This window comes from Mastacembelus armatus, chromosome 17, assembly GCF_900324485.2.
Source record: "Mastacembelus armatus chromosome 17, fMasArm1.2, whole genome shotgun sequence".
Taxonomy (NCBI): Eukaryota; Metazoa; Chordata; class Actinopteri; order Synbranchiformes; family Mastacembelidae; genus Mastacembelus; species Mastacembelus armatus.
The window spans coordinates 11,554,348-11,568,890 of record NC_046649.1 but is presented as its reverse complement, the minus strand read 5'-3'; the positions used below and the strand labels follow the sequence as shown (position 1 = coordinate 11,568,890).

Genomic DNA, 14,543 nt, shown 5'->3' with positions numbered 1-14,543 from the left:
CGGCTGCGTCATGTCAGACTTCTGGCTGAACACTCCAAAGTAGGCTGCCACGGATCGACCACTAGTTTTTGTCAGTACTTCAGTTTTCTCTACTTGGTAAAGCAGAAAAAAATGAGAGTCCAGACGCTTTTCATTATTATTCCTTCTGAGACTTTGAGCTCTAACTAGACTACAGGAGTACGACGATGAGGATCTTTGCATCCGCACCTGCGCAACCACACGCTGGGGGTTAGCGCGAAAGAGGAGGGAAACCTGTGGCGCTTGATTAAAAAAAAAAAGAAGAAGAAAAAAAAAAGTATTTTCTTCTTGTGCGAAATCATGCAGAACGACAGCAGCGCCCCTGGGCGCCCGAGCACCCTGAGTGTGTGCGGAGGAGAAGAGGATGAGCGCGAAATGTTCAAACTGGTGAGCCCGTCAGGAGCAGCCTCCAACCCGGCAGCTTTTAACCTTTCACTGAACTGTTGGCTTCACATCCTTTCCGAGGAGTCCTCACTGGACCTGCATGGAGACGGCGCGAACCTGGCAGTAGGTTTAACTTAAGACTTTACCTTTAATCCAGGTGTATAACATAAACATTTCTGTGAGGTGATGCTGCATACAGGTGTTTATTCCTCCATGCAAGTGTTTGATTTCAGTTTCCTATTTTGGGGTTCAAGGTAGACCCTATCTACCAGAAAACACTTCAACAAAATGTTTTTGTGTGTGTCTAACCAGGTACGAGTACTCATTGCCCTGGTGTACCTGGTGGTGTGTGCCCTGGGGCTTGTGGGTAACCTCCTTGCACTTTTCCTGCTCCACTCTCGGCACCGGGGCCATCACCACTCTTCAATCGACTGCTTCGTGATGAGCCTGGCTCTGACAGATCTCCAGTTCGTCCTGACCTTGCCATTCTGGGCTGTGGACACGGTGCTGGACTTCCGCTGGCCCTTCGGCCGGGTCATGTGTAAGATTGTGAGCTCGGTCACCACCCTCAACATGTACGCCAGCGTCTTCTTCCTCACTGCCATGAGCGTGACCCGCTACCGCTCCCTGGTAACCTCCCTGAAGATGGACAGCCTTCAGACTGCCACTGCTCGAGCCAAGTGGGTCAGTTTATCCATCTGGGTGGTGTCACTGGTGGCTACGCTGCCGCATGCTTTGTACTCCACCACAGTCCAGGTTTGTTGAGCCACCATCACTGATTTGGTTTGTTGATCTGTTGTGCGTGAGCAGCCTCTGATGCAGCTGTTGTTGTTTACAGGTGTCTGCTGATGACGAGCTCTGCTTAGTGCGCTTTTCTGACTCGGACTCCGGCCACTGGGACCCCCAAGTCCTGCTTGGACTTTATCAAACACAGAAAGTCCTCATGGGATTTGTAGTCCCCTTGATTGTCATTTCTATGTGCTACCTCCTACTCCTGAGGTTCATCCTGAGCCGGCGCGTCGTAGGCAGCGTGGTCAGTGGGGGCACCACAGAGGGGTCAGAGTATGAGAGGGGGCGCCACCGCCGTCGATCCAAAGTCACCCGCTCCGTCACCATCGTAGTTCTGTCTTTTTTCATCTGCTGGTTGCCCAACCAAGCTCTCACCCTGTGGGGGGTGCTGATCAAATTTGACCTGGTGCCCTTTAGTAAAGCCTTCTACAACGCCCAGGCCTATGCCTTCCCTCTGACTGTGTGTCTAGCTCATGCAAACAGCTGTCTGAACCCTGTGCTCTACTGCCTGATCCGAAAAGAGTACAGAGCTGGACTGAAGGAGCTTCTGCTAAGAGTGTCTCGCTCCCTGCAAAACATTTTCACTCGGGCTATGAGAGGGAGAAGGGTGGAGGAAGCACCATCCAGTCTGGTTATGATGCAGAAAGACATGAACATGTGAGCTGCTCCGTTAATGGAAAAGTTTGACATTTTGGCAAAAATACTGATAATGAGATAAGAGGATTGATACCATTTTCATGCCTGTATGATAAATATGAAGCAGCTGGGTAGCTTAGCTTAGCGTAAAGACTGAAAACGGAGGGAAACTGCTATTTCCTGCTCTATTCATAAAACCCATCTGCACCTCTAACACTCACTAATCGACATGTTGTATCTGTTTTATCTGTACAAAACAAGAGGAAAAACAAACTTTATAGAAGGTTATTCTTGGTTTTGGCCATTCCTGGAGTTAGGTTGGTTGTTGTTCACCGTACACATATAAACAGATACATGTTTATTTCTACTTCTTTCCAGTTTTATGCTAAGCTGAGTTAGCCTGGCAATGGCTTCATATGGCGGGGAAGTGGTTAGACAGTCGCCTCATAGCAAAGTGGTTCCGGGTTTGAACTCTGTTCTCACTGTATCTCAGTGGGTTTTCTCTGTGTACTCCAGCTTCATCTCACAGTGAAAACACATGCAGGTTGGGGTTAGGTTATATGGTGACTCGAATTTGCCCATAGGTGTCAATGTGAGCGTGTGTTGGTCTTTATGTGTCATCCCTGTGATAGAATGGTGATCTGTCCAGGGTGGAACCCGCCTCTCGCCCAACGCCCAGCCTGCCTGTAACACCTGATATGAGGTATAGACAAAGAAGGGACAGATTTGCACACTTACAGACAAACCTAAACTATATTATGTTTACTTAGAAAAAAAAAAACTCCACCAAAATCTGCCGTTCTGGAAATAATTTTGTGGGTAAATTAAAAGTACTTGAAAATGATCAAATCCTTCAATCAGCCAGTTTTGAGTTACAATGTAGACAGATTTTTTTTTCAAAGAAAACGCAATTTGATGTTTTGACAGTTTAATCTGTAAAGTGATTTTTGTACTTTGCATCTCAAACATCCACACAAGCAGTCATGAGTTATAATATTGTTAAACTTCCATTAGGATCAAAGTGTTTAATATGTAATTGTGTCACTGCTGCTAACTCAGGATGCTAGAATCCGCCACACTTTACACTTCACAAGCGGTAAAACATATTTTTATTTGTTAAACGCCCAGGCGTTTGATGCTAGCATGATACCGTTGGCCATATTCATACCTCTGTGTCTGCCTAGGTGTACCGCTGTATGTTGTTCTGTAGACGCACGTGTACTGTGACATTAAATAAAATGAGAGGACAAAAGATCTTAGTGACGCCTTGGGAAAGTTAATCTCTGTTGTCACAACAATAACAAAAGCATAATGACGAGGTAAATGAGTCAGCTGCACAAACGCTGTTCCATGTTTTTGCCCTTTTGCAACCTTTAAGTCTGAACATAGATAACCATCTTCAGTTGCAGACAGATACACACACACACACACTCACACACACACACACACTCCATCGTGAGGCCACCGTGGAAGTAGTTATTTCTCCAATGAGAGTTATGAAGTTATTCTGATATTGGAGCTTGCATGTTGGAACCAAAGTTATTATTTTGAGAAATTATATTTGTCTCAAATTTTGGCTCAGTTCTGTCGTTCAAAGGAAGTGGTCCACACTGCATCTGCTGCCATATTCCCAGATTTAATGTAACTTCGTAACTTAACCGTTTTCACATCAAGCCAAAAACAGTGGACTGAGCAGGCCCACTTCTTTTCTCTACTTTTTTTCCAGAACCTTTCTATTTCAGTTCAACAAGCAATTACTGGACAGGTAAAAGCATCGCAGCCTTATGCGTGCCCAGCTTTTCATGTTCAAGCACAGAGAGCAATTTCACAGAGCCCCACTGATAAAAGCCACTTGAGAAAAATCATGTGTGGGTCTTATCCCTATACATCAGCTGGTTCAAAGCATTTTCTGGCCCAGGCTGTTTATTTCCCAAAAGGTAAAAAGATAATGAGCATGAATAACATACATAAAAAGCCACAGAAATGGGTCAAAGTCAACCACACATGGATGTAATAAGTTAGACATGCAGTAAAAACATGATGATGATAAATACTACCAAAGAAGAAAAGTTCATTTTTAAGTACAGGGTAAGTATTTGATGATTAATTGCAAAGATATATAGACGACCAGTGGTAGAAAAAACATTAGCAGGTGTTTGGAGCTCAAATGGGAGATAAGACCTTCAATGGGTGTGATCTCCAAAAGGAAGCAGCAAGCTAATTTGTAAATGGTTCACGTACGTTAGTTGGAATATTGCCTGCAAGCCCATTTATCAGAGAAAGTACTGCTGAGTTAGTAAAGAAGCAGCCAGAGAGGGAGGTGGGAGTGTATGTGACAATTATTACAATAAATGTAATTATTAATGGGTAATTGCTTTGTCAAAATGATCTGGACTCAGAGGCCACTTACTAGATTTTTTTTCTTCATTATGAAAACAACGAAGATGCAGCAGAAAGCTCCATTTGAAACTCCAACTTCATCTCATTGTCAGTCTTTAGTGTTTTCTAGAGCTTGCAGCTACATTTTGCAAATTTCACGATGATGATCTTAAGTTGTGACTGAAAGTTAAAACTGTTCTTGTTGTTTTCATTTTGAAGAGCTTTCAAGTGCTTCTCATTTCCCATTACAGAGATAATGAGTTTCAGCTTAAACCTTTGACTGAACGTTGAGTTCTTCCTCTGTTTTTCATCACTTGATGAGAGCAGATAATTGTAATCAAGAGTCCTGATCTTTGGGTAATAAAAACAGCAAAATGAAATGTACTGACCTGTGACAGTACCATTAAGATTCAGACAAAAAACATTTGACTGACAGCAATTCAAGGTAAATGTTTTGAACATTTACACGACGTATGCGTCTCTCTGGAGAATAAAATCCATCAAGAACCGTCGCCATGAATCTGAATGCAGCTCTTAGTGCTATTTTAGAGCTTTTGACACATATTACAATAAAAATGAAAGAGCCTTAAAAGAACACAACATGTACCTTCATCAAGGGAAAAAGAGTTTTTGAGAAAATTTTCAGAATTAACTGACATTGTTCCCATATGAAGATGATAACATGAATACAATTTTAACTGATTGCGGCCTTTTGTAAATATAAATCAGAACAAAATCTGCTTGACTTAGCAGTGACAGCTCAATTTTACTTACTTTTACTTACTTCCCATTTATGAGTAAATTGCAGCTAATTATTCTTCTTTTTTTCACCCAAAACTTCATCCGAATCGAATTTCTAGTTTCTTTGCCAAAATCCTCTTTTGATATCCTGATCCTCAGGCCAATCTCCATATTCAGGTTTCACAGCAGTTCATTCCTGCCTCCATCTGTGGGAGACTCATCTATTTTCTTGTTAGTTAGAATTTTAAGCATTGCCTTTCTGGTTCAGTGCACTCATCAGAAAGGATGTGATGACACTCTTTTTACCTTTGAAAGGAAAATTAAGAGCCAATTCAGTGAAACTGAGACTGAACAAAGATAAGAAGTGTTTTACTTAAAATCAGATAAGAAATATTGCTGCCTTATGGATGGATCGGTACAGCTGAAATTACAAAGAGCTTTGATGATAAACCTGAACGTTTACACATGGAATCATGTGTTTGTGATATTGAACCAATTTTAGTATTAATTAAAAGAACATGCTGTTTTAGTTGATTTCACTTGAAGTATCTCTCCAATCACATTACCTGTCACATTCATGTTCTTTTTACAGTCTCCAGCTATATCACATTTGCAGTACAGTGCTTTTGACAGACAACTTTCTCAGACACATGCTGAGGTTATGCTGAATGTGGAGCACCTGTTAAGCAAAACAACAACAAAAAAAAAAATCTCGTGTCTTTCCACACATTTCTTCAATAAGACTTCACACCCTGCTTCACTGAATGATTTCCCTCTATGCTTTGGTGCGACAATCATCTGTCTTTGACAACCTGTAGCAGGTTAGTCTGATCTCGCTGGCTCCATTCAGTGTTTGCACAATATTTTGGCAGCTGCCAGTAAAATATTTACACAGCATGAAGCTACAATCCCAGTGTTTCACAGCAGGGTTAGTGGTAAATGGGTAATGAGCAGTGCCTGCTTTCCTATACACATCCAGGCATTATGTGCATCCCTCCAGGATCTCAGGAGTCAATCCCAGGCTGAATCGCGGGGGCTGAAACTTAGGGACAACCACTCATACTCACTTCACACCTACAGACAATTTAGAGTCACCAATTAACCTCAACCCAACCTGCAGGTCTTTGGACTATGGTAGGAAACCGGAGTAACCGCACAAAACCCACACAGACACGGGGAGAACATGAAAACTGCACACAGAATTGTCCTCGGGTTCAAACAGGATTCAAACCCAAAATTCTTGATTCAACAGTGCTAACCGCCAGTACCACCTTTCTTGCTCTCCCATACACATAAGACTCTAAATTACAGCCAAAGACTTTGATGCTTAATTGTGTTGTTTAAAAAAAAAAAACAAACCAAAAAAAAAAAAAAAAGACTACAGTGCAATTAAAATGCAGGATTTGTTTTTTTGTATTTAGGCTGAAATAAACAACAGTAGGAAGCTCCTCTCTCCTCTTCTTATTTACTGTCGTCAGTCATGATGCAGTGAAGCATAATAACATTTCTAAACAAGCAGAGTGTATAGATGTGGACCTCAGAGATGTTAATGAGGTTTCCCAGCAAACACAAAGAATCATAACATTATCTCGAACTAACACAGAACGCAATACACATACAGCAGGTGTACACAGGTGAATCTAACAAGAACTTATGTTTATTGCGTAATGTGCATAACAAAATGTAAAATAGACATTTTCTAGAGTATAATGTTTTTTCCTGAGATAAAAACATTTTCCTATAGTGACATACAGCATGATTATGGTCCTTTTACAGCCAATCTGCAGCAGGTGCTCTATTACAACCCAGGCAGTGTTTACACCTTGCCAGAGGAAAACAAAGGTTTTGTACAAAATTGTAATTGTAATTGCTGGGAATAAAAACAAAAGTCTCAGCACTGAATGGAAATGTTTGACAATAAAACATAGTGTCCCCTAAGAAAACTGTTTATTTGGGTAACAAACCTTAATAATAAAAATCTGGTTTCACTTAAATTCTACCACGTAGTAAATTTAGTCAGTCAGATTTGGAGATGCTGACCTGATACTCACTCTTGTGACTTATCGGACTTGTCTTTAAAGTCAAGATCTGAAGTAATGAGATCTGGAACACATGGTTATAAATAAAGCCTTTAATAAAGGTGCAGCAACCTTACACACCTTATTAAAACTTTATTTATAACCGTGTGCTCCAGATCTCATCTTATCCTTTTCTGTCAGCCCTAAATTAAAGTTGAATCATGCATAAAAGACGCCCCCTTACTGTGCCCTCTGTGGCAGGAGTAACATTTACACTGCAGACGGTGTATTGGCAGTTTTTTCAGAAATAAAAAATATATATTTCCAATCAAACATCCACCAAATGTCAAGAGGTAAATTGGTGAGGCTTCAGTGAAGGAGTGTGTTTCACAGTAGTGCTTATCATGGCTGTAAGGGGAGTGTAAGAAATGTGGCTTTAACCAAACCACTTCAGTATCTGAAGAGTCTTTACTCCAGAGGGTGTTCTATGAAACTGATCACATCTAGCACCCTCGCGTGAAAAATCTGTTTTTTTGATACCGTTCCTAGAAAAAAAAAAATCCCTATTTCTCTTCATTTATCCCCCACAGAGGCATCTGCTCGCTCCCTCTTTACTGAAACTGTCTCCTCCTTAACGCTCCCATCCTCCGTTAAATGCGTTGCTTCTCTTTTTCTCTCCTCTTTAATGAGGTCAGTTTTTACCTTCTTCTCTGGAGTAACACCACTCAGAGGTTTGACATCAGTGGAGGACTCAGAGGTGGCTGTGGAGCTCTCGCAGATAGTCGGACCCTCCCATTTTGGGATGTCCAAACCCAGCTGCTCCATCAGCTGTTTCATGACCTCGTCCACGTAACCGTGGATACGCAGGTACGCATGCTTGTCCTGCAAGACAGAAAGAAAACAAAATAAACAGACCAACACAGCATCATTTTCTTAAACACAAAGTTCTCTTTGATCTGTGTACAGTCATGAGTGTCATTTCATATTAACACAAATATGTGAGGGAATATAAATATGAATGAGACTCACATGCTTCGTTGGCTGCAGGTTGACAATAACCACTTTTCCTCCTTTGCGCTTGGTGAGGAGTGGAAGGTCTCCACTGGGTTTGATCTGCATGGACGTGCCAAGCGTCAGTGCCAGGTCTGCTCGTCTGGGTGCCGACAGTAGAGAAATGTGTCACACACAGACAAGGTGCATCTGCTTCTGACATTCTTCTTATTTGGTTTCTGTTATTAACGGGTGGTTTAACTGTACGTCAGGGCTACAGCAGCTATGGGGATACCGTGTGGAGACAAACAGAACTAAGACTGATCAGTTTTGATTTAAGCTTGTGTTTTCTCCAGGAAGGTCTCAGTGCTGGTCTGAAAAATATAAAGCTGAAATTGATTAATTAATGAATCAGTAAAATCTTATGAGAGTTTCTTGTAAACTAAATAGCTGTAGGTTTTGCTACTGTTTGTCGCACAAACCAAAATATCTGAAAATGTCTTAAGCTCTGGGTAGTGGATCTTTTTTGTTGGTGTCTGATTTTTGAAGACGAGACAATTAACTGTGGCGATAAGTGGCATATACACATTTGTTACAGTCCCAGAGAAAATGGACCAAACCAAAATCATATACTTTCGTTTTTTGCCAGAAATACTTACCTGGTGATCTTTGATTTTTTTTACTGTTTTGTTCTCATTTGAACTAACTGTATTTATAAACCCCATAGCTGAAAAATGAGATATGTCCTTCTTAAAAATATTAACATATTTTTCTGGATGAAAATAAAAAGAACAAAACAACATAGTTGATAATGTAATGCTTTAGTTCTGGTGTTTTAACTCTGGTACAACGGTCAGGGCTCGAAATCTTCTCTTTGCAATTTAAATGGAGAATATGTTATCTGTTATTGTCACAGAGAGTACATCAAGGTGAAACCCTTTCATTCACTTTATTTAGCTGTTTTCTAGACACATAATAAAAGGATTTTCAAATACTGACACACAAGGGGTAAATGGAATCATTAAAGCAGGCTGTGATGTGTGTGAAACCTAAAAGGATTAAATAAAAGCTTATGTGAATGTAGTGATGCTGACAGAGAACGCTAAGGTGAATAAATCATTACAGCGCGATATTTCACATTTTTCTGTTCATATATATCATCTGAACTAAGCCTTTTTATGCTGGTTAGTGTGTACGTGCTACTAGGTTATCAAGACAGGTGCTGAATCAGAGGCAAGTCCTTCAATATAACACACAAAACTGAGTACAAGCTACTGCTGTTTTGTCAGTTTCACCTGCTGGCTTCATCTGCTTTATTCAGGTCTCTGTCAGGAAGAGCATCCTCCCAGTCCAGTATAGTGCTGATCAACTTCCCTCTGGTGCAGTGAAGAACACACACCATAAGTCCCTGGTGACATACCATTTGTAGTTTGTAAATGCACAAATCCATGCATGTGTTACCTGCAGGCTCTGAGTCCTCTGGAGCGAACCACATCACAGTAACGTCCTGTTGGTTTCAGCCCCATCACACCGATCACCTTTTCTCTGACATACTGCCTGGAAAACCACAAGCCCACAGTTTATCGATCAGATCACAGCAGATTTAGCTCATAAGATACTCAGATTATATAGAAAGCCATAAAGACAAAATAACCATTTTATTAGCTAAACCAAAGAAGCTTTGCCTCCAGGCAGCCTGATAGTTCCCATTACATAGACTCACGAAGATAAGGTGAGTGCTTTTCCAAACATCATGGTACAGCTGCTGCAGAGCTGTCTAAACTCTTCAAACCTCCTGTTCTACTTTCTCCCCCAGGCTGATATCGGAAGACTGTGCAGGCCACTACAGTGAAATGCAACATGGAAGGGTGAAAGTTTCCATTTGTAAACAATGTGGTGCACATGGTCAGATGTTTTTCCCAATTTGTGCAAGAAAAATACCCGACATACAGCTACAGCACCAGCTTCCACCTTTAACAAATTCATACTAGTGTTATGGGAAATTCTGAGTTGCACTGTTTTTAGTCAACAGTAACAGAAACCTGCATGTCTTTTTTTCCTGTGGCAGCTCCTGAAGAGTGACAACAAAAAGGCTCTTCTGTATATCTGAGACATTTGTACACCTGCAGACTTCCTGTGATCTTGAACATATCTGGCCTTTGTCCTCTGACCTCCCTGATTAAATCAAGGTGTCTTCAATAGCCAAAGTGCCACCAAATGGAATTTTTTTTTTTTGCTTCACACATTACTCTGTAAACCCTGCAACAGAAAAAATTCCAGGAGGGGGCTGGTTTCTGAGACACCACATCTGACAGAATCAATTGCATCAGTTGCAATGAAGCTGAGATAGTGTGATACAAAGGCTCCAACTGAAACTTCAGTGGATTGTTAAAGCGAGAATTATCAGAGAGTTTCTAGATCAATATATGGGTGCACACGTACCTGCCACACTTCTCACACTCCTCCACAAACATGTTTCCATGAAGCTCTGATAACATATCCCTATTTCACAGAACAAATGATTAATTGAATAACAACAAAAAAAACCAAAAACAAATCATTACTACTTGCAGCCAGTGTTGTGTTTAGAGCTTGATTCACTGTCCACATGTGTAAAATGCTACATATTGTTTGCGTTTATTATGTTCCAGGACAGGACGCAGGCTGGGGTTACCTGGGGAAGCCTGATCGAACATGCAGCCCATCCACATTCTGGCTGATGAGGTACTTGAGGTAACCGGCCCTCTGTAGTCCCAGTAGGGCCATGTGAGTCAAGCTGGGCCGGGCATCTTCAAATGTGGTGTCAAAGTGAGGTGACTCACCCTTTTCTTCTAGCGTCCACACCCCCTTTGGACCCCTGAAATGGTATACAGTGAGGAATGGACACAGAGTAGCTACAATCAGGACTAGACAGGCTATAAAGCAGTGGATGAACTGGAGACATTATGAGTCTCCAACTGGTATGTCAGTTTGTCTTCATGCTCAGTTTAGGTGGCATCTGCCATAACCAGTTGGAGTGAGTTTTCAGACTGAAATGCAATAAACATATTGTACAGTCTGCTCTTATTCTATTAAAGCATCTTTGATTAAGCAGTTTTGGTTCTCTGAATAAGGAACAAGCACAGTGCTACAGTCCCAGTACTGGTGTCATCTAACACCTCGACAGTCATCAATTACTTCGAGGACATCCAGTTTATCTTTTTGTGTCAGACAAAAGCAAAGCTTCCTGTAAATCCTTAACAGTCTCATCTGCCACTTTCTATCTGCACTGGAACAGCCTCATCTCTCATTGCCAATATGACTCACTGCCTGCTCAGTCAAAACCAATTCAGCATTAATAGGGATATCTGCACATCATTTATTAAATGCTGACATCACTGTAAGGAAGAAACCGCAGCATTTGGAAGGAAGCCACAGAAAATCTGTAAAGCTAATAAATTCACAGGTTTTGGTGATGTCAGTAATATCAAGCTGCCGGGCTGAATATCTTTTCCTAAGCTGGAGCATATGTGCTTGTGTGTGGTCATGTCAGCAGTGGGAAGATCATGTGCATAAGTGGGCCTGGTATGTATATGGACACCCTGGGCTTTAATGATAATGCCATCCAAGGTCAACCCTCCCTGACTGACAGGGAGACCAATCAAATATTAATTAGTTTCCACAGCTAACATGTCCAAGCATGTAGATCTGAGTCTGCCTGGCCACCCATCTGCCATCCTCACTACATGAACCATGAAAAGCGGCACAAATGAATGTGTTGAGTAAAACGATTTCAGCTCAATTTTTGTGTGGCAAAATTGTGTTTGCATAGTAACAAAAGTCTTCTACTATAATGGAAAACAAAAGGTGCTATGATTTATTCTAGTGTGCGTTCATGTTTTACCACAAGTTTGAGATGATATGCATTGAGCAATACCACCCTCATCTGCTCACACAGTGGTATTGCAAGAGAAAAGACAGTACCACTGTGTGTGAAGAACAGTCAGCCATTATTTACCAAAGCACTAAGATGCAATGTCAAAATGTGAAATACAAACAAATCTCAATAAAATGTGGTTACATTAATTTTACCCTGTTCTTTAATATCCAATGGTTGTAGCACATGCTACATAATTCAGCATGTGCAGCAATAAAGCTAACAACCAAATGGCAGCAATAACCCTAGTTTACCTGTTCTACCTATCAGACACTTTTGGAAACTGTCAATTTTATCAAACTGCACTATAGTTTCACCAAAACCAAGAAAATAAAAGAACTCATATTTTAGACTTATAATAAGATAAACTATAAGAAAACCTTTATTTGTCCCACAATGGGGAAATTGCATTGCATAGTAAACAATTCAAATTAAATTATTTGTGATATTAACAAATATAATATCTATATAATATCTAAGCTTTTTGTACACCTTTGTATTTTGCACATTTGTGGACAGGCTTGCATGAGAAGACTGCAGGTAGCTTATAATGACGCTTGGAGAATAGTGCTTAAAAGGCCTAGCTGGTGTAGTGCTAGTGAGTGGTTTGTGACCTTACAGGTAACTTTAAAGCAGCATTAAGAAAACTTTAAATTTATTTGCTGTCTGCATAGATCTGAAAATGAGATCATTTTGGCTCCGGTCAATATTAGATGTACTGCTCCTCGTTGTCAGTAACATTTTTAAAGATATTGATATAGGTGTCTCTGTTAAATGTGTAGGTATGTTTTATATACTTATACTCTTCTAATTTGTTTGTTTGTTCGTTGTCATTCTGGACTGTGGGTCCGTAGTAAAATTCTTCCTTCATTTGTATTCAGCTCACAATAACACATCCTTGATATTAAACCTTAAGTCACTGTAAAAGAAAAACAAAAAGCTGTGGCATTGGAGCTGCTCATGTTCACAGATATGTATTCACTAATGTTGTACTTTTATTTATTTGTCATTTAAATAAAAGGTTGATAACTAAGTCCTTCAATGGCTGTTGCTTTCTCATGATTTGATGCCTGTGTTTTTCCTATAGGTACTCTTGATATACTGCATGAAACGCCACACTTTTAGTGCTTATATCAGACACAGTGTCACACTAATTCTGTGCTGAAATTAGGAGAGATCCTTTAACATGAAACACACCGGAGAGAGAAAGGCAATGCACCGGTGAAAAAGGGTGACACGAGAAAGAAAAAGCTGTACAGACTTTGTTTGAGTCTCACCTGAAGTCAGGGATTCCTACTGAGGTGCTGATTCCTGCTCCAGAGTGGACAACCAAGTAGCGAGATTCTTTTATCAACTGAGCGAGGGTCTCCACCTTTGCCTTCACCTCTTCAGTACTATTAAACACCTGCCACAGAACATACCAGCATACTCAAATGATATAGTAGTTTTCACCCAGGACCTAAAGTATCAAGTGTTTGCAAATAAACAAAACACAATCATCTGACCAGGGAAAACCATTAAAATAAAGGTCTATTCACAGAAAAAAATGAGTACATATATAAAGGTGAGCCTGACAAAGGTTTTGATGCCTGCTCCATATTATTTACAAAGCCATTATCTGCTTTTATCTTGCCAAACTTTTGCGCAACCTCTATTTAAAGGTAAACACAAATGGGAATGTGTATTATTCAGACAGCACACCTGGTTTTCCCTCTTCCTCCAGTTTCAACGAGAGATACCAGATCTCAGCTGGACTCCAACATAAACACAGAGTTACTGACAATAAGCTAGCTTTTTTCTGTAATGAACCTTAATCCTTTTAAAGAAATACAGGTTTCTACCAGACTTCACCCTAAAGCCTAAACACGAAACACAATCCTGTACAGATGCATCTCCTCGGCTAACGTGCTAGCTAGCTGCTCGGACAGATAAGTAGAAGCCAAGTCTGTTTTTACCTCTGGAAGTCCGCAGACACCTTTGTCTGCGTATGGTGAGAGCCCAGCTGCGTAATTCACAGACATGACTGTTGTTGTTGTATCTTTATTGTTTTTGTTCCCAAAGCTGTCCCGTATTGTCTGTTAGCGAAACCCCGAGGAGGGTTTTTAACCACGGACCGTAGATATGATGAACATTTGGATAACACCACACAAGATGGTGCCAGTTCTTTCCAATGAAAGCGGTTCGCCTAGTGCATGAACCAACATTTGTTTTTGTTTTTGCTTCCGGGTTGCTCGGCCCACCGCACATGCGCCTTCGTAGGTTCTCAGCTGGTGTTACGATGAGCTCGGTCCGCGGACAACTGCAGGCTCTTCCTCGTAGCCCATATGTATAAATCTTTCTTAGTCTGCATCCGCAAGGATATTATGTCTGGAGAAAATAACACCTACTTCTATCATGTATGTTCACACACATATGACAGTTTGACATATCGGTTTCTTAAAGTTCCTAGTAAACAGCTTTTCTTACGGGAGATCAAACTCTACAACAAAAATATTATCACAACTGGGGTAAGAGGGCATCAGACTGAAATGCATACAATATAGACGAGAGACAAAACAAGAGTTACTGGTATAAACAGTCACATTAGCTAGCTAAAAACAACCAAAAACTACAACAAAACTGGTCATGACTGTTGAGCTGTGAAGAAAGTATCCAGAATTCCTGCACAAATA

At 40.8% G+C, this 14,543-nt stretch overlaps 2 protein-coding genes across 2 annotated transcripts; one reads left to right on the top strand and one right to left on the bottom strand.

The window, feature by feature from the left end:
* Positions 1 to 318: 318 nt before the first annotated feature.
* On the top strand, positions 319 to 1,852 carry LOC113134643 (relaxin-3 receptor 1-like). Its single transcript, XM_026314104.1, has 3 exons — positions 319 to 525; positions 715 to 1,158; positions 1,241 to 1,852. The coding sequence occupies exons 1-3, from the start codon at positions 319 to 321 to the stop codon at positions 1,850 to 1,852; spliced, it is 1,263 nt and encodes a 420-aa protein (XP_026169889.1).
* A 4,546-nt stretch (positions 1,853 to 6,398) lies between these two features.
* Positions 6,399 to 14,084, bottom strand: sirt6 (sirtuin 6). The gene is made up of 8 exons (XM_026314496.1): positions 13,827 to 14,084; positions 13,149 to 13,276; positions 10,630 to 10,812; positions 10,398 to 10,457; positions 9,417 to 9,512; positions 9,251 to 9,331; positions 7,995 to 8,118; positions 6,399 to 7,847 (listed from the first exon to the last, which is right to left on the bottom strand). Exons 1-8 carry the CDS (start codon positions 13,890 to 13,892, stop codon positions 7,539 to 7,541), a joined length of 1,047 nt encoding a protein of 348 aa, XP_026170281.1. The 5' UTR covers positions 13,893 to 14,084; the 3' UTR covers positions 6,399 to 7,538.
* Between the last annotated feature and the right edge of the window lie 459 nt (positions 14,085 to 14,543).

Excerpts from the sequence above, each read along its gene's own strand:
- LOC113134643 (XM_026314104.1), top strand. The coding sequence starts at position 319 with ATGCAGAACGACAGCAGCGCCCCTGGGCGCCCGAGCACCCTGAGTGTG. Across the intron at positions 526-714 it reads GAGACGGCGCGAACCTGGCA|GTACGAGTACTCATTGCCCT; the intron begins GTAGGTTTAACT and ends GTGTCTAACCAG. Across the intron at positions 1,159-1,240 it reads TGTACTCCACCACAGTCCAG|GTGTCTGCTGATGACGAGCT; the intron begins GTTTGTTGAGCC and ends TGTTGTTTACAG.
- sirt6 (XM_026314496.1), bottom strand. The coding sequence starts at position 13,892 with ATGTCTGTGAATTACGCAGCTGGGCTCTCACCATACGCAGACAAAGGT. Across the intron at positions 13,277-13,826 it reads GTGTCTGCGGACTTCCAGAG|GTGTTTAATAGTACTGAAGA; the intron begins GTAAAAACAGAC and ends GTTCTGTGGCAG. Across the intron at positions 8,119-9,250 it reads AAAGCAGATGAAGCCAGCAG|ACGAGCAGACCTGGCACTGA; the intron begins GTGAAACTGACA and ends GTCGGCACCCAG.